The sequence below is a fragment of the Anabrus simplex genome, chromosome 2, assembly GCF_040414725.1.
Source record: "Anabrus simplex isolate iqAnaSimp1 chromosome 2, ASM4041472v1, whole genome shotgun sequence".
In the NCBI taxonomy this organism is placed as follows: domain Eukaryota; kingdom Metazoa; phylum Arthropoda; class Insecta; order Orthoptera; family Tettigoniidae; genus Anabrus; species Anabrus simplex.
The window spans coordinates 1,174,843,557-1,174,867,312 of NC_090266.1; the positions used below are offsets into that span (position 1 = coordinate 1,174,843,557).

Consider the following 23,756-nt stretch of genomic DNA (forward strand, 5'->3'; position numbering starts at 1 on the left):
ATAACTCTGTTTCAGAATGCCTGCAAGTTCTGGGGAAGGAGAGGACTTTCGTTTATAGCAAACTTTGATATCAATGTACATAGCTTGTTTTACGACCGGATGCCCTTCCTGACGCCAACCTCAGTTGAAGAGCTAATAAAGATGAAATAAATTATGGTGAACGAAGGTGGCTAAATAGGTGTAAGGAATCGGCTGTAGTCTGTGAATAGAAACTGCCCCGGTATATGCCTGGAAGCGTAAACAGAAAACCATTCTCAGGACAGCTAACGGTGGGGATCGAACTCGCGCGTCTCCCGAATGTTGAGCTTTCCTCCATAGCCACTCCACTCGGCTGTGTACCTAAATAAATAACTAGCTCGAATGGACATATTAAGAATACCTCCATATTTATATGGACATATTATAGCCTTTAAACTTAAAGGTGAGCGCTGCGCTCACCAGCGAGTAATGGCGCACGTAAAGACCTAGCGAGTAATGCCGGGTTAAGTATGAAGCAGGGACATATATGAATGTTGTACGGCAGACCTCCTGACGAAGATGGGCGACATCTGCCGTGCATAGGAAATGGAATGTTATTGTGGTGGATGATAGTGTCTAGAGTGGTGTGCACGTTGCAGGGTTGCTGGGAGGACAGCAGAACCAGCCAGTCCCCGAGCCAAGTGAATTAACGATTTCAGGTTAAAATCTCCAACAAAGCCACGAATTGAACCCAGGGCCTCTGACCTGAAAGCCACTATGCTGACCATTCAGCCAAGGACCTGTACTATGAATGCATTACAAACAATATTTTTTTGATGAATAAGATATTTAAAATTCTATGAATGAAATTTGGCAAACTGAACAGAATGTTGAATCAAATCCAGACTACATGAAGACCAGCACCCTTTTCTGTAGGGATAGTTCTACTATAGACCAGATCTCTGCAGCACAATGACTGAAAATACTGAGAATGTGAAAAGGAAATCATTCTTGTATGCACAGATTTGAAAAACTCATGACACTGTTGGAAGAGAACCCATACAGATGAGCAGGTAGAGACTACCAGCATGTGCCAAGAAGGACTAAAAGAGATCATGGAAGACCTGGGAAGTGTTAATTCTTAGCAACCTTGCAAAGCTTACATTCAGGAGATTACAAGTTTTAACCTTACCGATGGCAGCCCTGAAGATTGTTTTCTGTGGTTTCTCATTTTCATGCCAGACAAATGCTGGAGCTGTACCTTAACTAAGGTCACAATTTCTTCCTTCCCAGTCCTATTCAATCATCACAGATCTATCCAAGGCAGTGCAATGTCAAAAATATATTTAAAAAGTCTAAGTTTGGCTAGTTACATAGCTCTACTCATACCTATTCTAGTGACAAAGTAGGGATGTACTGCTATTTATTCTTCTTCATGGTAAGAAGCTTTTATACTAATTTCAAACTGATCACATGATCAGAAATGACAAATGTAGAATTCGTAAGTAGTCTATGCTTCTTGTATTTATTTTAACCCTCTATACAATAGGTCTCAAAGCAAATCCCTTTTTACGAAAAGGCTTTGGAAACTAAAAGCATCTCTCTTCAACTCTGTTCTGTCATATTACACTCAGAACAGTCCCTTGTAATCTTGTATGCGTGTGGCTTTCTATTCAGTACCTACTTTTGACAGGAAGAAAACTTTTCCAAAGACAAGGAACTGTAACAGAACATGATTTGCCCAAGAGTTGATTAAGTGCTTACACAAGAAGAAAATGTGTAACCGGGTAATGAAATCAGAGGATCAAGGAATCAATATGAAGATACAATGGCCAAAAAAAGTATACAGGCATGCAAAAGATCCACTCTGGGATAAAAAGTACCAATAATAATGATTATTTTTATAATTATAATATTTTACCAGACTGAATGGCTCAGATGGTTGAGGCACTGGTCTTCTGACCCCAACTTGGCAGGTTTAATCCTGGCTCAGTCTGGTGGTATTTGAAGGTGCTCAAATACATCAGCCTCATTCTGGTAAATTTAATGGCATGTAAGAAATCCTGTGGGACAACATTCCAGCACCTCAGCATTTCCAAAAAACATTCAAGGCAGTTAGTGGGATAAAAGCGTGTGTGCGCGCGTAGCTTGATACAGCCCTTGCCGTCAGGCAGGTCCTTCCACGAGGGCAAGCGGCATCTGCCATGTATGGGAAACTTATGCTTTAGCATGGAGCAGGATAGAGTTGTGAGCGGTGTGGTGTGTGAACTGAAGGAATTTGAGACAAAAAACTTCCAGTTCCAGAGCCAAGGGTATTAACTGTTTACAATTAAAGTCACTCAACCTGAATCAAACGCAGGGCCACAAGGACTGAGGGTCAAGATGCTGACTGCCCAGCCATGGAGCCAGAGAAAAGGCCTATGAAATTTAAAGATATTTACATGACACACTTCAAGCCAGTACTTAAGTATGGAGCAGAAACATGGGTATTAATGTTGTTCATATTGGGCTATTCTTCGAATAAACATGTATCGGGAGAGTTCCAACACACTAGCACAATATGAGATTGGATCCTGAACATATACAACATATGAGAGCAAAGGGTTAATTCTGTGCCGTTAGAAGCTGACAAGTTAGATTGGTTGTCAGCCTTAAGTGGGGAAAGACAGGGAAGACATACTTCCTCCTCCTGACGTATTAAATCATAAAGATTGATTAGAAAGTGGCATCACTGCAGAAACAAACTGGTTAAGTTTGCCAATTTGTAGGAGGAACAAGTCCAACAAAAACTCAATAGGTGGAATTACATAACAGAGAAAGAAGTGCTCCGGGAAAAGAACCGTTTGTGTATCTGCACAATGAAATCCACACAGGATGAAGAAATTAACAGGAAGATGCAAAAAGCAAGTACAGCCACGCAAAAGATCTTGTCTGGGATGAAAAGTGCTAATGAAGTGCAAAGACAATTCCTAAGACCAATTTTATCAATCCAGTATTTTTGTTTGGAGCAGAAACAATAGGAATTAAGCCAGAGAAACAAGAGCCAGCAGCAAGATTTTGTGTGGTATGGTGTAGAAAGACCAGGATAGCTAAAGCGAGCCAGGATCAAACCTGCCACCTTATGGTCAGAAAGGCAGTGTTTTAATATCAGTGCCACTGAGCTTGGGAAAATAAAATAGAACAAACCCTCAACTCATTTCCCTAATGGTTTGCCTCGAAGACAAGAATACAGTAGAACCCCTATTTAATGTTTTCACAAGGACCCTGATTCTTTTAACCTTAAATGGCAGTTTACCTTAAATAGAGGTTTTAGTAGAAAGCACACCTTTCCCAGAGATCTTTGCCTGTATTAACAAATTGTACTATCACACATTATTTACACAGTGACAGGAATAAAACAAGGAGATATCCACTCTACACACTGTACTGTAGTTACGGTTTGTGCTTCAATTTGACAGATTTTTGTCGGTGAATGTAAAACCGCTTTGGTTTGAGGTTGTTCTTATGTTATACATTACTTTCCATATAATTTGGGAAAGTTACCAAACTCTCATAAAAAAACACATTAAAATTGGTATGACCGCGATAGCTGAAATCGCTTAAGTGTGGCCAGTATCCAATATTCGGGAGATAGTGGGTTCGAATCCTACTGTCGGCAGCCCTGAAAATGGTTATCCGTGGTTTCCCATTTTCACACCAGGCAAATGCTGGGGCTGTACCTTAATTAAGGCCACTGCCGCTTCCTTCCTATTCCTAGGCCTTTCCTGTCCCATCGTCACCATAAGACCTATCTGTGTCGGTGTGACGTAAAACAAATAGCAAAAAAAAATGGTATGAAACAGCAATCTTTTTGTTTAAACATTTTCACGGATGTTTTCCAAGCAGCGGCTTACTCATTAGCATGTATTTTCTAATTCCTATAGTCTGAACCTGCATATATAGTTTCATTCTTTTTAACTGTAATAGAATCACTCCAGAGGCTTGTGGCAAATATTTCCATTTTCTTACTTCAAACAGCATCACCTAACCTAGGTTTACTGCACACATGTTATGAGAACATACTTCAAGGTCCCTGTACAATAACATTTTCACTATAAATTTACAGAAGAACAAAATTTGAGATTTAACAAGATGCAAAAGTACACAATCTAACCTCAAATTCAGTTAGGCACATGGCTGTATTTTGAGAAGGAGAAGTATCGCATTCTTATTTTATTTCAGTACATAGTATTAAAATTAAGCAAACTTTTACTTCAGCCTTTATTTCTAAGGAGTTAACTGCTGGCATTGCACTTATTGCAGAAACATATCCTGATTAGTGATGGGTAGCTCCTAAATGAGTCGTTCAAAATGAATGCTTCATTCCTATGAAGTGTGAACTAATCAATCAATTTCAATGAACTGGTAGTTCAAACACTTCACAGTTCTCAAACTTCATATCATTCACAACTCATTCGATTCGTCTGTCGCTCGCTCACTGTCTCTCCCCCTCCCCCGACTATCAGCGTCATTCATTTCCTCCTGCACTCCAAGTACCATCCATCCTACCTGTTATTACACCATTAAAGATATATACGAAGACACAGACAGTCCGACAGGGTGAGCACAGCAGACATGCAAATAAAATGCTTGCCTTGTTAATCTGGAAGCAAAAGAATTGAATGCACAGTCGAATGAGTATCTTCCCTGCAGGAGTGTTTATCTCATACACAACACTTAACAAAACTGCACTTGAGAAATAGACTAATTAAATAAAAATGTAAAAATGAACGGACTTCGTATCACTTCTTAAAAGTATAGAATGCATTGAATCCACAGCCCAAAAGTGTATCTTCCTTGTAGGAATGTTTATCACATACACAACACTTAAATAATTAAACAAAATTTCACTTTGAGAAATATTTTTTTTTTTGCTAGGGGCTTTACGTCGCACCGACACAGATAGGTCTTATGGCGACGATGGGATGGGAAAGGCCTAGGAGTTGGAAGGAATCGGCCGTGGCCTTAATTAAGGTACAGCCCCAGCATTTGCCTGGTGTGAAAACGGGAAACCACGGAAAACCATCTTCAGGGCTGCCGATAGTGGGATTCGAACCTATTATCTCCCGGATGCAAGCTCACTTTGAGAAATAGACTAAATAAAAAATAAAAATGAACAGACTATTTATCACTTCTTAAGCAAATGTTTAGAGATTTCAGTTAGAAAACATTATTTGTTCCACTCTTTTTCCAGTCAGGCGATTACTTCTGTCTGTTATAAGGTGTCGGACCTTTAAGAACACTTCCTCAAGGCGTGGAGGTTGCAACAATACACAGCCGCATTTTAGCAAGTTCAAAGAGTGCTGGGTACACTGACTGCCGTTCAGACCACCACTGAAGTGGATTTCCTTGCCTCTGTAGTAGGGATTCCTGCAAATATTTATCTACTTTCACTATGGCAGCAGCTCTGGGGTGTAGATTACTCTGCAGCCTGGAAACCATCTCACTGAATTCAACCCAGAGACAAGAAGTAGATTCGGTGATTGAAACTGTTTTCTACAATGGCAGTGGATATGTCCGACACGTATCTCTCACAGTACCTGATCAGGTTTTGTTTTGCTATCGCAGCAGAGTTTTTGTCAGAATATCCATGTACAATTTGAACTGGGGGTCCAATAACGTTGCTTTTGCGAAAATTGTATTTTCTTCGATATTGCAAAATTGCCGATTTAGCTCTTCGAATAGCTTCTTGGCCATCTGTTTCACATCACCACGAATTTCAGAGTTATTGGCAAATCTGCAACACCATCTTTTCAATGACCGACTGAGGAGTATAACTTTTGACGCAGTGACCAGCCTTTCACTGCTAATTTCCTCAGTACAATCTTTGAAAACTTTCAACACTTCACAGGCTTGCGTTATGCTTGTAATGTCGTCTTTGGTCAAATTTAGAAGATCAGGGTAATTTATGGTTATAAATGACATCAGGGAATTTTTGACATCAACTATTCTTTGTAGCATACCAAAGGTTGAATTCCATCTTGTGATAGTATCCTGTTTTAACATTAGGACTGGCTGTTTCAACTGTTCGTGCATCTTATTGAGCTTCTTGCAAGCCTGCGAACTTCTTTTTAAAAAATTCCACATTTTTTTCACTTTGTTCAGAATGGGTTGAATGTATTGCAACCCATTCTGAACAATTAAATTTAGGGTGTGTGCTAAACAGAGGATGTGTTTCCAGGCTGGGAGTTAAATTGCTGCCAATATATTAGGAGCATTGTCATTGATTACACACAACTTTTTCTTCAAAGCCCCATTCCAAAGTAACACGTCTCAGTTCTTCGGAGAGGTTTTCTGAAGTGTGTCATCATACTTAAAGCACTCTAGGAGGGACGATTCCAGCGCCAGATCTTTAATATAGTGTGCTGTCGCTGACATGTAGCTCTCATTTTTAAATGATGTCCACCCATCCATTGTCAATACAACCGCTTTTGCAGACTGAATTTTGGTTTTCACCACTTCCTTTGTCATGGTGTATTGTTCTTGGAGAAGTGTATGGGAAATGGTCTTCCGCGCAGGCATTCTATAAGTCCCATTCAGTTTACCCAGGAACGTTTGAAAAAGTTTGCTCTCAACTATTCTAATGGGTAAATCTTTCACCACAGTCTCCAGGAGTGCGAAATCTCCTGATTTCTTTCGTTAGAGAGAGGCTTTGACAAAATATTAGTGTTCCTTGATTCTGGGGATGGATTACTGTTGAAGTGGGACCGTTATCCCGTGGCACCGACTGCTGTTCGGTACTAGCAGTTTATGTTGCTGGGTACGGATCATCCTGGTTATCTTCTGGAGAAATACCGACAGGTGAGGTACTAGGTGGTGCTAAACGCCTAACAGATAAAGACACTGTTGGGTGTATCATGCGAACATGGCGAGCGAGATTAAATGTATTTCCTCCTTTGTATGAAATTTGCTTTGAATAAAAGTTACACTTAGATTTCCCATCACCTAAATAGATGAAGAAACCCCAAATTTCACTACTTTTGCAAGACTGCGAGTTGCAAGCCATTGTATAACTGAAGAGATACAAAAACTGCTTTCGGAATACAAAAAAAGAAGGATTTTACCTCAAATGGTACCAATAGCCCAACATTATAATTTACTTTTTGAATTTCAAGGATTATTATTCCTGATAGAAATAAAATCAAAAAGAACATTAATGAAAAATTCATCAAGGTAGGTAAATAGACATTTATGGCACTGGTAATCATATTCATTCTATTTTGGATTGAATTTTAAGAGGAAAAAATTGTTATATGATGAATAACATTAGTAACCTGGTGTTTTCTGTCAGAGTGCAGCTAAAGAAAAGGTGTCACATGGGAGATAAATACACTTGAGTGCATCATGCGAGTAAGAAGCTTGCTGCTTGTTGTTTTAAGGGGCCTAACATCGATGGTAATCGGCCCCGCGAGTAAGAAGAGCCTAGATTAAATGGCATTTCCTTCATTATATGAGGCAGGTTTCTCTCTATCTTTTCCTTGTCCCTATCAACCATCATCTAGATGCTGAAAGCAGATAAGCCATTTGGTCCATAATTATATAGCTCTGCCATTTGTTGGTAATATTATGAAGCTTTATTGAATGAGTTAGACACTGAACGAAGTCGCTGCTGAATGACAAACTCAGCAGCTTCATCAGTCTTGATTACTTCATGAACTAACTACTTAATTTGAACAATTCACAGTAAAAGAGAGTGAATGAGTGAAGAAGTTCATAGGAATGAACTGGTTCGACCCTTGCTAATCCCGATGTTTGTTTACATGTGCTGGAGACTGAGTTGTGAGGAGACTCTCAGCCTCACTCAAGATAGACTCGCTCGCGCGTAGCAAGGAATTTATACAGAAGATGATCGATCCCATACAATATAAACGCTGGAGTTGAGTCATATACTGTATTTGGTAGAGTGTATGAATATTGATAAAAATGATAACCGACGCAAATCAATGCGCCCGAATTTGCCCGTAATAACGGATGAATCAGTAAAAGGTTCTAGCTGTTTACCTTCCAGGTATTCGCAACACATTTTGTGATAGATACACACAGCGAAGTGCATTTGTCAGATGACCTGCAATAGAACACTTGGTCTAATGACTGCAGAACACTGCAGACGAGTGGTTCCCTTCCAAGTACAATCAGAGTACCTTCTACGTAGGAACAGTTTGAGTTTTTGGACTGGGCAATGTTTACTAGATATTCTTTAATGCATTTCCACTCCAGCAGTGTATTAAGTCTTACTCATCAAACTAAACAAAAATATCTGTTACAAACAACTCTTAATATTACGAGTAGGTATGATGTTGAGAAATGAGCTCTTTGAGAGGCTGTAAAACCTAACAAATCACCCTGTATGTTGTAAAATAGTTTTGGTTCCTTTATAAATTTACTGCATGTTCATCATAGTACTAAAGTTATATATTCTTCCCTATGTAAAGCCTTGTAAAATAGAGAGTAAACTACACAGTTAATCCTAAGATAAGGCATATGACTCAAGGATCTTACCCCAAGTTGTCAACAGCTTTCTGTATAAGTCCAGTGACACAGCTAGCTACAGCCAGCATGAAGATTGTGATTCCAAATGAAGCATGGATGGGAATCATTGCTGCCCTGAATGCAGCTGTGGCACTCTCGCAGCAGAGAAGAAGCAGAAAGCTGAAGAAACCCACAATGAACTGTAAAGCAAAGGAAAATTGAGTTTTAGCACAAAATGCCCATAATTCTAGAGAGTTTATATCTGATGAATAAGGATCATTAGTAATTTCACATAGTACAAGCTTGAATCCACTATTTCCTATTCCGAAGAATTTGATTGCCTTGTTCTGCATTGTTCTTGCATATTAACTAGTGAGCAATGCATTATGTAATACTGGTCTGTTCCTGTGTAGCAAGAACAACAACAACAACAAGTCTTATGATATTGTATATTACTTTAGCTACTTCACTGTTGTGAAAAATCTTAAATATAATTAGATGTGACTGAAAAAGGGATATCTTGGTAAACAAATGAAGTTGTCCAAACAAGCATTATGAATTACTAAATATTTTAAGCAGCAGCAAAAATTAGTTTATACCTCTAAAATTAAAAAAAGTAGAAAGAGTTAAAGAACTAAATGAAGCCACCAAGCTAGTTACAAATAGAGGATTAGTAAGTTCACAGAGGCTTGCAGACTGAATACTGTGCACATCAATATGCAGCAATTAGAGCCATAAACAACAGAGAATCTGAATAAATTGTCTATCAAAACAGCTTTAAAATTATGTGACCTGAAAGTCTCACCTCGCCCATTGTCACGTATGGTCTGCAAATTATATGGCCACATTTGAAATTTAATGGATGCATGCAAAAGCAGGCTAACCATCAAATTTAATAAAATGGAGTTAGATAGGCCATATTTTCTGTTTACAAACCAAGTAAAGATGCTTTCTGATTTAGAAGGTAATGATAATTTATGTGAACATAATCAGTTCTACTAGTGGAGGTTCCAGAAAACTTAAAAAGATTGTCAGAAACTGGTAAAGATAAAAAAACAGCAGGAAAGAAAAAGGGTTGGCAACAATTCTTATATTACATACAGAGGTGAAATGTGGGAAAAGACAAGCTTGGGTGGAGACGGCAAATTTGTGCGGAAGTTAATACTGTCACTGAAAAATTGTAAGAGCATTTTGTGTTTTCATATTCAAGCCCGATATTTTGTGTTCCATTCAAATCCGTGGCTGAGCGTTTACTCGCACTCCACGAGAGTACCGAGGAGCTGCGACGTTCCGAGATCAGAGGTATGAATCCAGGTGTTGACAGTGGCTATCCTGAGTATAGTTTTAGCCTGGGTTTTTCCACATTCCCTCCAGACAAATGCTAGGATAGTACCTTATTTCAAGTGCACCAGCACCTACCCCATGACTACAACTAGCTATCATTTGAGGAACCTTTCTTCAATGGGCTGGATTATGATTAAGTGGCTGCATCTGAACATAATTTGTCCCACCCCTGTTGTGATTGTCAAATTACTGTAACAGTTTTATTGACAATGTTAAAAATAAAGCCACTTCTTTTAAATGAAAACAAGAATGTTAATATTATCCTTCTACAATTTAATTTTTTCCATCAGTAAGAAAGTCTTACTCCAACTTTTAAAAAATGGTCAGCCTGTTTGTGTGTGCAGCCATTGAATTGAAACAAGCAGAGCAACTGGAAAAAGTAAAGGCAACATTTCTGAAAAAGGCAGTATACATCACAAAATATACACCTTCAAGGCTTGTATATGAGTTTACAGGTAAACCATTCTATGCAGAGGATCTTAGTTATCACTTAACGCTGCCATCTACACTGAGTTATCTACAGTTTATAGAGAAATTAAGGGCATAGAAGAGAGACGTATGGAGTCAATTTTACTCTACAGATGCCGCGATCTAGAGACTGACAAGGAGATTACGAACTGAGACACTTAGTTACATTCTTTGCCATGCACGGCTTTCATTGTTGTAAGTTGTGTAAAACAAATAAGTTCCATCAACCAATCTCAGATTATGTCTCAGATGCCTAGAAGATGAAGAAGAATGTTAACATTGATTTCACAGTCCATACTTGTAGACATTATACTGTACTGTACATCTTAGGCTATTGGGCTTATGCCATGTCAGGAAAAAAGACTTTCAACTCTACATTTTGCAGAGAACTTTGCTCCATGTCTAAAAGAGTTTCACCTTGCTTTCTTGACACTGTATAAGCCCAAAAGCCTACATCATGCTACAGTCATAATAAACTCATGTTCTCTGTATAAAAAAGACACACACACACACACACACACACACATTCAGCTAAGTTGTCTACCCGGAATATTTTCTGATCTGTGAAGAGGACACTACCCCACTCTCCTTGGGTCCAATCACTATGAGCAAGACACCACATTGTATGATTATGAAGTCTGTTGTTTAAAGCAGCCTAATGCCTAGGTTATCAGCCCCTAAATGGTATGAAGTGCAACAAAATGAGAAGATAATTAAAACTTCAAAAGGTATCTACAGATGAGAATCTAAAAAGAATGATTACAAAAAAATGACCATGAATCGAAGGCAATCAGTGGATCCAATTCACAATGCCTTCTTTTCTGGGATGATTGCAAAATCCAGGTCATCAGCCCCTCATAACAGTACTAATCAATGACAACGCTGATACACTGTTCCTCCTATAGTGGTACTAATCACAGGTAATGTCGACCCATGGTATGTCTTGCATAATGGCACCACTTACAGGCAACTCAGACCCATGGTGTTCCTCACATAATGATACTACTTATAGGTAACCCAGACCCATTCTGAACGCAGTGGAATCAACGCATTCGAGCACAGCGCCCGGCACCTATTCCTGCTAGACTCTAGACTTTGTAGCTGAACACCCACTCCCACATCGGTGGGATGCATACGAGGGTACTAATAACAGGCACATCCCAAACCCTTGGTGTTCTTCGCATAATGGTGCTGCTATGTAACAGAGCCATGGTGTTCCTCATATGGTGGTACTAATCGCAAGTAACGTCAACCCATTGTGTTCATGTTATCGTACTTCCCACAAGTAGTCTAATGGTCCTAATTCCATCATAATTTGGTCGCCCCGTTTTATCACCTTTTACAACAGGCAAGAGATACCGTGGGTGTATTCTTTGTCTGTGTCCCCCACCCACAGCAGGTGATGCCACATTCGATGAGCTACGCGATGCCATTGCGCAACGGGAATGCATCTGACTGGTCGCCGAGCCTATACTGTAGAGGAACTTCTCAAAGCCGACGATACAGTCTGATGGGAGATGTGTGACCCAAACGCTGCTGAGAGGTCTCTAGCCAGTGCATGCGCTATGCTGATTGGATGACTTCAGGCACTTAAAGCAAGATAACTATCCTGGCGCTGGGTTGCAGCACGTGTACGACCTTGTCCGTACTGCCGTTTAATATTTCCCTCCCTCCTGGAATCTTCTCCACAGCCGCAAAATGATGCTATGGATGACATCCATCTCCTCGCCCACCTAGCACAGACTGTTCCTGGCCTCTAATCTGCCGATGATCTGACCACACTTGATGTCGTCCAAATGTGCTCTCTGTGCGCCACCTTGCTTCACTAAGACTAATACTGTGTGCCCAATGCACACAACACTCAGTCAGGATCGCCGTACACAAAACCTCTATCCACACAGACTGTTTCAAGCACACTAATTGGTCTCGTACCAAGCTACCAGGTTTATGAAATGTTTGAGCCACAGTTTAGTCCGTACATCATTGTCATGGACAAGATCTTGTGGATCTTTGAGACCTCTTAACTTATGGACACAAAGAGATCAATTTATCTTGGCAACAGGCAGTGGAAGAGTTGGGAATTAATTACCACTGGTATGCTAGCATATACCACTGCTTCCTTCTTCCTCTTTTCAAGTACTTCCATCATGCAGGGAATGTACAATAGCTCAAAAAGTGGTTTAGTGAATGCTATTTTATCTCTCTCAGCACACCGGCACTAGTGTGTAACTACCTCACTTACTCGGTTTATTCCAACTTGTGTTTTCCAGGAACATGTACACCCAAGTGAAGTAGTTTGTACCCTGGAGGGAATAAAATAATACCGTGCACCATTTCAGTGTGTGTTCTGTACTCACAAGAAGGACAATAAAGCACTAAGTATTGTATTACAGTTTCTCATCTCTTTCCAATTCAACGTCAATGAAACGCAAGCTTTGTAACTCCAAAATGCCGTATATCACACTGCTGTTTCTATGGGCCCACTCTAGGTAAGGATGAGGTGTGTGTGTGTGTGTGTGTGTGTGGTTTATCAACAAGGCGAGAGTGAAGCAGGAAGCCATGTGCCCAACCTCACAGCGAATGATGCATCGCTTTCTGTGTAATGCCTACACAAACAAAACTTTTTATTATATCGAAATACTGTATATCATATATGCAAATTAGGCACATTACTGAACTTTTTGTTTGATTCTTAGTTGTCCTAAGTGAAATTAGTATAATGTCATTCAGAAAGCAATGTTGCAACTGGTTTCTTGGTAATTACATATGTGGGAAACTAATTTGACAGTACTTTATGAGCCTCTTAATATAATTTAGGAATTTGGAAACAATTCTGTATCTTCAACAGATCAGAAGATATTTGAGGTGGACAACTTAGCTGAAAGACCCTGTATATATCAACCTCTAGCATAGTCTGTTAGTCATTGTCATTTGATTCCAAAGATAATGTTTTATGGTTACTGGTTGGTGGCATGCAGATGGAACAGCTCTCTTTGCAAAGCATTTGTTCTTCCATTTCTGTATCTCCAATCATTTTTAAGAAGCAATACATTATGATGCTTGTTTAAAGGGGCCAAACATCTAGATCATGAGCCCCTAATGGTACAAAAAGAGATTAAATGTAATGACAATTTAAAATTCTAAGATTCATCCACTGATCAGAATTCAGAACCTGATTAATGAATTTATGAATATGAATGTAAAATAATCAGCAGATCCAACTTGCAATGTTCAAAGTTAAAAATAATTCCAAAATCAATCCACTGACTAGAATACAAAAAGAAGACTATGAACAATGATTATGAACTTAAAACAATCAGTGGTTCTGACCTGCAATGCCCCACTTTCCCAGAAACTAAGAACAACAGTATATATTGACCAAGGGGCTGCTTCCACATCATAAATCTGAACCAATGATGCTTGTTGTCTAAAGGGATCCAAAATCCAGGTTAGCAGCCCCTCATAATGGTACTTATCGCTAGTAAAGTAGAACCATGGTATTCCCATGTAGCGGTACTAATCACGAGTAACAGACTCTCTGCGTTCCTCGAATTGTTGTGCACAGTTAACTCAGACCTACGATGTTTCTCGCATGATGGCGCCACTCATAAGCAACGCGAACCCACAGCGTTCCTCACATAATGGGTACTATTCACAGGTAACGCTCAGACCCGCGGTGTTCCTCGAAACGCAGACCCATGATGAAACACTCCAGCAAGTTTAGCCTCTTTTCTCCTCGGGGTATTCCAACTGTACCTGGACATGTCACAGTGGTGGGTACTATACACGGGTACTGTAAACCCATAGTGATCCACTCACAAACCCATGGTATTCCTCACATAGTGGTACTAATCGCAAGAAAAGTCTACTCATAGTGGGTTCCTCGTGTGATTGTACTAATCACACGTAATCTCATGGTTCAAAATTCAGCATCCCTTGGTCGCTCCTTTTAGTCTCCTCTTACGATAGGCATGGGATACCATGGGTGAATTCTTCGTCTGTGCCCCCACCCACTGGGGATAAAGCAATACACAAGTTACCTGAATCAACGTAGATACAAAGAGTCAAAAATTGCTAATTTATGAAAATGCAGATTTAAAAAAAAAAAAAAAAAAAGTAAAAGTTCAAAATTGCTCATTAGAGGCACTATATGTACGTGTCCTGTTAGTCCTGTTTCCTGATACAGGGTCAAGGATGAGGTGAGATTAAATCAGAAGGCAAATTTTTGGCAGCTGGATGCCCTTCCTAATGCCAACCTCACCTGGAGAGCTAATGAAGACTAAAATAATGGTGGTGAATTAAATTGGGTAAGGAGATGGAAGGAATCTACTTTGGCTTATGAATAGGAACTGTCCTGGCATTTGTCTGGAACTGAAAATGGGAAACCACAGGAAACCATTCTCAGGACAGATGACTGGTGTTCGAACCCACTCGTCTTGAGAATGCACAGCTTAACTCCATAACCGTAGCGCACTAACATCTGCATCCACACTGTTCGGGCCTTGCTAGAGGCACCAATATTTTTTTTTTAAAGGAGAAAATTGAAATATGAATTCAGAGATAATCTTTCTAAAAATAAACTACTCCCAACATGCACTATCACTTATTAGCTCTTGCATGACATAGGATTATTGTTCAGTTTTGAAGACTTTCAGTAACAACAAGAATGAGGATTAAAAATTGTCTCCAACTTTGGCATATGATCCTCCAAAATTGATTTATGGATCACTATTTCAAATATTTTATGGAGATTGAGAAACGTAAGAGTAATCCTGCTAAGACTGTACCTGAAGAGCAAACATTCCCATGGTGATAAGTCCCAACCAGCTGTGCAGAGAGTAGAAGTGAGGAACCGGGGGATTGCTGAGGCTATGCCAGTCGTACACAGCCATGAAACCGACGACAATACAAGGGATGGAAATTGCATGAAAAATCGTGTGGAACAACTTCACGTGGATGCGGCGGCAGCAGCGGCAAATACGATAGAGCAACATCGCTACAACAGAAACAGTACAATTTATGAAAATGTAATATAAAGAACTGCATTAAAAATAATCTAATGAGACCAGAAGTAAAACCTTCACATTTTACCTGTTTTACAGGCAGTACTCAAAGATTTTTTAAATATGAGTAAAGCAAAGATTAAAAAAAATTGAGGAATGTCTGAAATGGGGAATCAGTTGTTCAATAAGACTTCTTACATGTAAGACTTGAAGCAAATAGAGCCTCAAATTATTCCAAAGGACACTTCTCTTCGTCAGTTGGCTTTACGTCACACTGACACAGATAGGCCTTATGATGACGATGAGATAGGAAATGGCTAGGAATGAGAAGGAAGTGGCCATTGCCTTAATTAAGGTACATCCCCAGAATTTGCCTGTAGTGAAAAGTGGAAACCTTGAAAAACCATTTTCAGGGCTGCTGATAGTGCGGTTTGAAGCCACCATCTCCCGAATGCAAGCTCACAGCTGCATGTGCCCAAGGGAAGGGAAGGGGAGGGGAGGGGAGGGCCACCTAGAAGGTAACATCTCTCTGGCCAGGATCAAAGGAGACAAAAACCAGGACACTGTATATAAATCAAACCAAATGCCTGTAACATATCAAAACTGGTCCTGATAAAACTGAAGAAGTGAAGCAATGTTGCTACGTTGAGAGCCTCATTACAAGTGACTCCTGCAGTCTACCGGAAGTCTGGAATAGAATAATAATGGCAAAGAATGGTTTCCAAGATAAAAACTACCGGCTGGTCATAAGACAGATATTTAACTCTGAAGGCCTTTGTCAAAGCCTAGACATTAGAAGAGGAAAAGGAAAGGTTACAAGCTGTTGAAATGTGGATCTGGAGTAGAATGCAGAGGATGTTGGGACTGAAATAGAGAACAATACCAGAGTTCTTAGAGAGACAGGAAACAGAGTGCAGTCATCGAAAATGGAAGTAATAAAATAAATGTATTGGCATGAAGAGTTCCTTTACATCATTGGAGGAAAAACTGCTAGGAAAATAGGAATAGTCTTTCAAGAACCTGCTTCCAAGGATGAATATATGATCTATCTTAGATTGGAAAGACTGCCTGAAGATGGACACCTATTGCTCTGGCAACCAGGTTTATCCTTTAGAATGTGACATCTTCAAGAGGATTTAGGTGATGTCTATATATAAAATGTTCAGTACTGAGCACAAGGAGAATCACAAAGACAGAGAACTGAATGCTGCAGGGACTGAAGGTGCGACTTTGTAGAGTTGCAAATAATTTTGTATCTAATGGAATTAGGACACATTTAATAGAAAATTACAATGTACACATTAAATGGGACAGTTAAGATTAAAAGTAGTTTGTTAAATGGCACTTTACCGGGCGAGTTGGCCGTGCGCGTAGAGGCGCGCGGCTGTGAGCTTGCATCCGGGAGATAGTAGGTTCGAATCCCACTATCGGCAGCCCTGAAAATGGTTTTCCGTGGTTTCCCATTTTCACACCAGGCAAATGCTGGGACTGTACCTTAAGGCCACGGCCGCTTCCAACTCCTAGGCATTTCCTACCCCATCGTCGCCATAAGACCTATCTGTGTCGGCGCGACGTAAAGCCCCTAGCAAAAAAAAAAAAAAAATGGCACTGGAAGTAATACATTGTTCACAGTGTCTGCATTTGAAAAAGTCAATATTAAACACCAATTCTCTTGGCAGTCTGAGGACAACTGTTAAGAAGAAAGCCATACTTCTCAGTGTCGACTCAGTTAAACGTAAAAGCTTTACAGTCTGTTCAACACACAATTTCAATATAAATATTACACTTATCATATCTGTAAAAAAAAACCATTATTAAACAAGGAATAAAATACACACTATTAAACAAAGACGATGATGATGCTTATTTAAAGGAGCCTACCATCTAGGTCATCGGTCCCTAATGGTACGAAATGTAATGACAATTTAAAAGTCCAAAATCATCCAGTGACCAGAATTCAAAACATGAAGAATGAATGGATGTATATGAATTTAAAACAATACGTGGATCCGACCCGTAATGCCCCACATTCCCAGATACCAGGATTAAACAATAGTATTACTGACCAATGGACTGCTTCTAAAGCACAATCCTGAATCAAGGACGCTTGTAGTCTAAAGGGATCCAAAATCAAGGTCGTCGGCTCATCATAATGGTACTTATCGCTAGAACCATGCTATTAGTCATTAGTCAGTAGCGTAGACTCGCGGTATTCCACACATGATTGTATTACTCACAGGTAATGTAATGCGCACATGTAACACAGACCTATGGTCTTTCTCACATTGCGGCACCATTTACAGGCTACGCAAACGTACGTAGTTCTTCACATAGGTGTACTAATCACCGGGACGCGTACAATCCCGTGGTGTTCCTCACATAGTGGGTACTAATCATAGGCAAGGCAGACCCATGGTGTCGATCATAGAGTGGTACTAATCGCAGGTACTGTAAAACTCACCCTGATTCACACACTGTTGCTACTAATCAGAAACCTATTTTGTACGTAACAATGGTACTACGTACAAGTAAAGGCGACCCATGGTATTCCCCGCGTGGTGGTACTAATAAGTAGTACCATGGTTCTAATTCGATCCTTTGGTCGCCCCTTTTAGTCGCCTTTTACGACAGGCAGGAGATACCGTGGGTGTATTCTTCGCCTGCGCCTCCACCATTAAACAAAGAAAGACATTTTGTTCTGAAAAGATCATCAGGTTCTATCAGGTCACACTCAATATTTGGAAATATTTTTTTCTGATGATGCTTATTTAAAGGGGCCTAACATCTAGGGTCATCGGCGCCTAATATTTCTGTCTTAGGACAGTTCATAATTTACCCTATACAATATTGCACAGGAGTTTAAAACTGACCTGAACGAGGTTCTAAATGTCCAGACGTGAAGAGAGCATGTTTACCTCCTTCCAGCTCTCACGACTCTCCGTCTTGCACTAAGTGGCTACAATTTTGTATAAAAGGACACGGTTTTATGCTCTATATTTATATGAACAATGATGGATGTTCATTTCACAACTTAGTTCCTTCTCCTGAATTGAATTATTGATAATCTACATGTCCCCGAGGCAAGAAAGTTTCTTTAGATAGCAGGTGCAAAACACAGGATAGAGATCTAAATATATATTACGGTGACTAAATTAATATATAGCAATATTATTAACTGAATGTCAAACTTAAAACATTGCTGGTTGAAAATCATAAGTTTGTGTGTTCTCGGCCCCCAAAGGTTCTGGAATAAACACCAAGGAAAGTCAATTGTGAAGAATAATTCTTGGTTATAAGTTATAAGTTAACTGAAGCTAGTGGCGGCTCGTGCACGAAGGGCTTTTGGGCGCCGTCCCCCTGCATTTTCAAAAACCTTTAACGTTATTTAACTGTAATTACATAAGATGGGCAAATGTACCGAAGTCGAACTTTCGCGGTGTGCTATTAAGTTATAAAATGCTATATCTCTTATTTTGGCTGTAAACATTCGGCTTTTCTATTTTTCAGCGCAATGGCAAAAGCTTTCAGACCGTGGCTGCTGTCCAGCAAGCACGATGGATTTCAGTTTACCTTGAGGCGCTTAGACGGTGGCAGGAGAGCCCTCAAAGTGTGCGGGAGGCGGAAGGAGCCTGCCTGGAGGTAACGGCTTGTCAGAGGAAGAAAGAGTACAGACGGGTGTAAGCACTGCCCGGCGGAGCCCCTCAGCAACATCGCTAACCGCTGTACAATGTACCTAGGCTTTTTCCTCCAAGTCTTACATTAACTGTTGTTAGAGATTAATTCCAAAACATTTTACCAAACCAACGAATTCCATTATATTGACTAAATAATTCAGTTCTATAAAGGCAAAATAAAGACTCAAAACGTAGGCCTAACCCTAACGCGATGGCACTATTTGCTGGTTGGTCAAATTGCTGAATACGTCGTCATGCTTTGAAATTTGAGCACGGAGAGAGAATTCTGGGTATGCACTGTTTGTTTTCGTGAATGTCGGTATTATTACTTGTGGTTGTGATCAATGAAACAGTGCAGTGCCATAGTATGCGTGACTGGTTTAGCCGTTAGCCTGTTAATGTGTGTACGTAAATGGCATTGAATTAGTTAATTACTGTTTTAGTGCAAGCAGATTTCTATTCAGTCAGTGTCATCTCTAGGAACCACGAGACAATTTGAATCTCTCTCTCCCCCCCCCCCCCCTCCCTCTCTCTCTCTCTCCCTCCCTCTCTCTCTCTCTCTCTCTCCCCCTCTCTCTCTCTCTCTCCCCCTCTCTCTCTCCCCGTTTCTTTCCAAACCTTTATCTTTCTTGACTTCATTAATCCAGGTTGACTTCTTGTTCCAAAGATATTTGAAGATCTGTTTGGTTAATCTGTTGTCCGTTCTGTACAAACGTCCCAAGAATTATCAATCGCCTCTTCCGCATTGTATCTTATGCTTTCTATGTTCTGGTATATTTCATCATTACTTCTTGATTTTCAGAGTTCTGTGGTTCTTAGAGGACCGAGTATTGTCCTTATAATTTTCCTTTCCAGTACTTCTAATGTATTATTATTATTATTATTATTATTATTATTATTATTTCATCTAAAAGTATGGTGGTGCTAGTCTGCGAAAACTAAACCGATTGAGGAGGGGGAAGAGATGGCGGCGCAGCCCTGCCAATAGTAAAATTGTCACAAACCGCCACAGACAAATCCCACATTAAGCATCTACAGACATGTGGATAAGGAATGAACGGTGGACTGGGAGGAATCTCCTTCAAGAAAACCAACACCAGGCCATGATATTGAGAACATTCCTCTTTCATACTCACAAAATCCGCTGAATGAAATGAAGCCAGCCACCATGAGCACTGGATGTAAGTTGAACTGTAATGTGGGGTTCTCCCGCCAGGCAAATCCATTGTGGTAGAAAAGAACCCAGAACACAGTTACTGTGAGGGCACCCAGCAGCAGCAAGCTGGCCAGGACCACCACCACCATGTACTCCAACCAGTTCACGCAGACCCATTCGTTGTCTTCTTCGAACTGGCGCTGCCTGAAATAGGGAAAGGAAAAAAAAATGTAAGTACCGTGAACGAAGAAAAGTTCTTTTTTAAACAATAGACATCACCACACTACCTTGCAGAAGGAGGTTTTAACACAATGTACCCAAACGAAGTCGGATGCAGGAAATATTAGACTAGGAAATAAAGGCAGCTGATACAGTAAAACTTGCCTAAAACGGAGTTAGTGAGCAGACAATATTCCGTTTTATGTAAAGTTAACCAACAGTTGATGCTAACTGCCTTATTACTTCAATTCATGATTTTTTAAAAAAACAGGAGTTGGGAGCATTTTCTTTGAAATTGGCAATTCTATTCGTGTAAAAGGTCATTATCTCCCAATGCTCTTCCTATCCATTATTTTCCTAAAGACTAGTCACGTCTCCCAGCCACATATGGATATTTAGTCCATCAGAACAATTTTCGTTGTGTTCATTTTCCTGTTCTTACGTGTAAAGGAAAATGAACCTTACCGTACCGCATGCCATTTACGCACTCCTACAGCATAATGTACTTATGGTTCATTTTCCTTTACACGTTAGCATAAGAAAATTAACTAAACGAAAATTGTTCTGATATACTGCATGTCCATGTGGCTGGGAGGCGTGACCAGTCTTAAGGAACATACTGGAAAGGAAGAGCGTTGTGAGTTATGAGTGTCCGAACAGCGACGAATTAACGTTACACTCCCTGCAAGTACTGTACTAGTGTATATGCACAATTTTAATTCATTCCTCCGGCAACAGACTGCTCGAAGACTAAGAAAAAACAATACAAAAAGATTAATCGTTTAAAAAAGTAACACTTCGAATATAACTTACAACTCTTAAAACAGGGGAAATTAGACGTAAAATGTTTTAAACAATGTGAAATTTAAGTCTACACAATTTTAAAACATTCTAAAAACTATTGAAGGAGAAGCTGCATTGTAAAATTCCTTACTTGCCGTTTCTATTGTACGTTTTACATGTAACATTACATCGACAGAAGTTTCATTTTAGAGAATTTTCTCTCGCGGGACTGGAAATGTCGGACACGTTTAGTTTTAGGCCGCGTCGCGTGCCATATAGCTTCAAGGGACCGCAGGAAAAGTCCGTTTAAGGCAGATTTTCGGTTTATTCACGATCCGGTTTATACAAGATTGACTACTGTTATTTGGGTTAGTAGCAGGCCCATATTTACCAATAAGCAGACGGAGGGTCTTGTCCGGGGCCAGCACAATTTAGGGAACTGCATCTGTGCCCGAAAGGCCTACGACATCTTCGCGAATTTCGTTACGAGAAATGAAAACATTTTAAAATTCAATGTCGCTACTTAATATTTTTTATCACATACTCGTAATTAATTAATGTTATTTGCTTTACGTCCCACTAACTACTTTTTAAGGTCTTCGGAGACGCCGACGTGCCGGAATTTAGTCCCACAGGAGTTCTTTTACGTGCCAGTAAATCTACCGACACGGGGCTGTCGTATTTGAGCACCTTCAAATACCACCGGACTGAGCCAGGATCGAACCTGCCAAGTTGGGGTTAGAAGGACAGCGCCTTAACCGTCTGAGCCACTCAGCTCGGCCATACTCGTAATTAATCCCAATAAAATTGTCATGAAGAACTGTTCTCTAGCATACGCAAGTTACGTTAGAAGTAGGTTCAAAAGTTTAATTTTGTTTTGTCTATTACCACTTCCTATCAGAACCTAGTCAACTACAGTGTACATCACTATTAACCTACGTTTTATTTTCCAACTAAAAGATAGGCCTACTGACTGTCGCCGATTTAACCGTCGACTCCATTTGATGTAGAAAGGGCACTAGGAAAGTTTTGCAATACGCAAAAACGGTTGGCTGGACACCCCTGTTATGGTGAGGGATGAAAAGAAGGGTGAAAACCGGTCTAGAAGACAGTAAGGCGCGACCTTCACACCAGTTGTTACCAAGCAGTGGGATTGAAAGCAAGTTAAGATGTCAGTGTGGTCTAAAGGTGAATATAGCGCAATTATCCGCTGCAATTTTTCTTGTGCATTAACTGTTGACCAGTGCCTGGGGGAAATTACTTCTGTGCTGGGGAAAGACTGTCCACATTGGACAACAATTTTATGCTGGTCCAAAGAGTTCCAGAGGGGAAATTTTGGGGTTGAAGACGATCCTCGCTCTGGGCGACCGTCTGAATCAGTGACTGAGGAAAACATTGAAGCTGTAGGGAAAATATTGCAGCAAGAGAGGCGGTTGACATATTGGCAGGTAGAAGAGACTCTTCACATCCCTGCACCAGCTATTCATTCAATTCTACACGACCATCTCCATGTTAGAAAGGTTTGTTCCCTTTGGGTGCCCCATTCACTTTCAGAGGAACAAAGGGCACATCGAGTAAAATGGTGCCGAATAATGCTAAACCAGTTCGAAAATGGGACTTCGCGTAACATCAATAGCGTCGTTACAGGTGACGAAACTTGGCTTCATTATTACGATGTCTCGATAAAATCCCAGAACAAGGTGTGGCTGTTTGAAGATGAGGGTAGTGAAGAAAGGAACGATTGTAGTATTCTTCACTAAATGGGGCATCCTGACTCGGGTTGTGCTAGAAACACAAAGGACAGTTACTGCGAAGTGGTACAGTGAGACTTGTCTGCCTCAGGTTATCCAGGCTCTCAAGCAGCTCCGTCCAAGGTCACGGCTTAACACTTGGCTCTTGCATCACAACAATGCTCCAGCACATCGTGCTAATGTAACAATGGATTTTCTTACTAGATCAGGGTTGACTGAGCTTGATAACCCTCCATACAGTCCTGATCTTGCCCCATGTGACTTCGCACTCTTCCCAGAAGTGAAGATGAAGCTGAAAGGGCGGCGTTTTGCATCCGACGAGGTGCTTCTGGCAGCATGGGATCAAGAGTGTGAAAAAGTAACCGAAGAAAAGTGGCAGAGTTGGTTTGGATGTATGGAGAAGTGTATTGAGTGTGGTGGAAATTATTTTGAAAAAGTCTAAAGCGTTCACTCACATTGCAAAACTTTCCTAGTGCCCTTTGTAGGTTATGCGACCAACAGTCGCTAATGTCAGCCATTTCAAACCTGCCGAGTGTTCATATTCTGTTGGTAAATGCCTTGAGGAACGAGTTTGGCGATGGGACGGAAAGCTCCAACTAAACAACATCTGAAGTGCAGTAATATTGCTCCTTGCATCGCATTTAATACGACTTGTATTTAAATAGCTGAAAGATGCAACTTGCAGTTCTGCAGTTTTATCTCCTGGTCAGTTTGCCTCTGATTGAGCGATTTGTTACAGTTAACTGTTATAGAACGAGTGCCCGTAGAGCTAAATTAAGTGATGCACAGAGCAGAAAGAAGTGAAAGATATGGCTGTTCGACAAAATTAATTAATCCAAGAAATTCCGAAACTAGAATTCTTTTTAACAAAATCACAGTCGAGAAATTCGTC

The 23,756-nt window shown here is 40.3% G+C and overlaps 1 protein-coding gene across 2 annotated transcripts in view; it reads right to left on the minus strand.

Annotated features, from left to right (window-relative positions):
* The window catches only part of LOC136864771 (lysosomal membrane ascorbate-dependent ferrireductase CYB561A3), a 317,068-nt gene that overhangs the window by 4,841 nt on the left and 288,471 nt on the right, over positions 1 to 23,756 (minus strand). For both annotated transcript variants that reach the window (XM_067142141.2, XM_067142142.2), the window contains exons 2-4: positions 20,092 to 20,315; positions 15,066 to 15,274; positions 8,497 to 8,666 (exon numbers count right to left, since the gene is read on the minus strand). In XM_067142141.2, the coding sequence (XP_066998242.1) occupies positions 8,497 to 8,666; positions 15,066 to 15,274; positions 20,092 to 20,315 (603 nt within the window). The remainder of the gene's footprint in view (positions 1 to 8,496; positions 8,667 to 15,065; positions 15,275 to 20,091; positions 20,316 to 23,756) is intronic.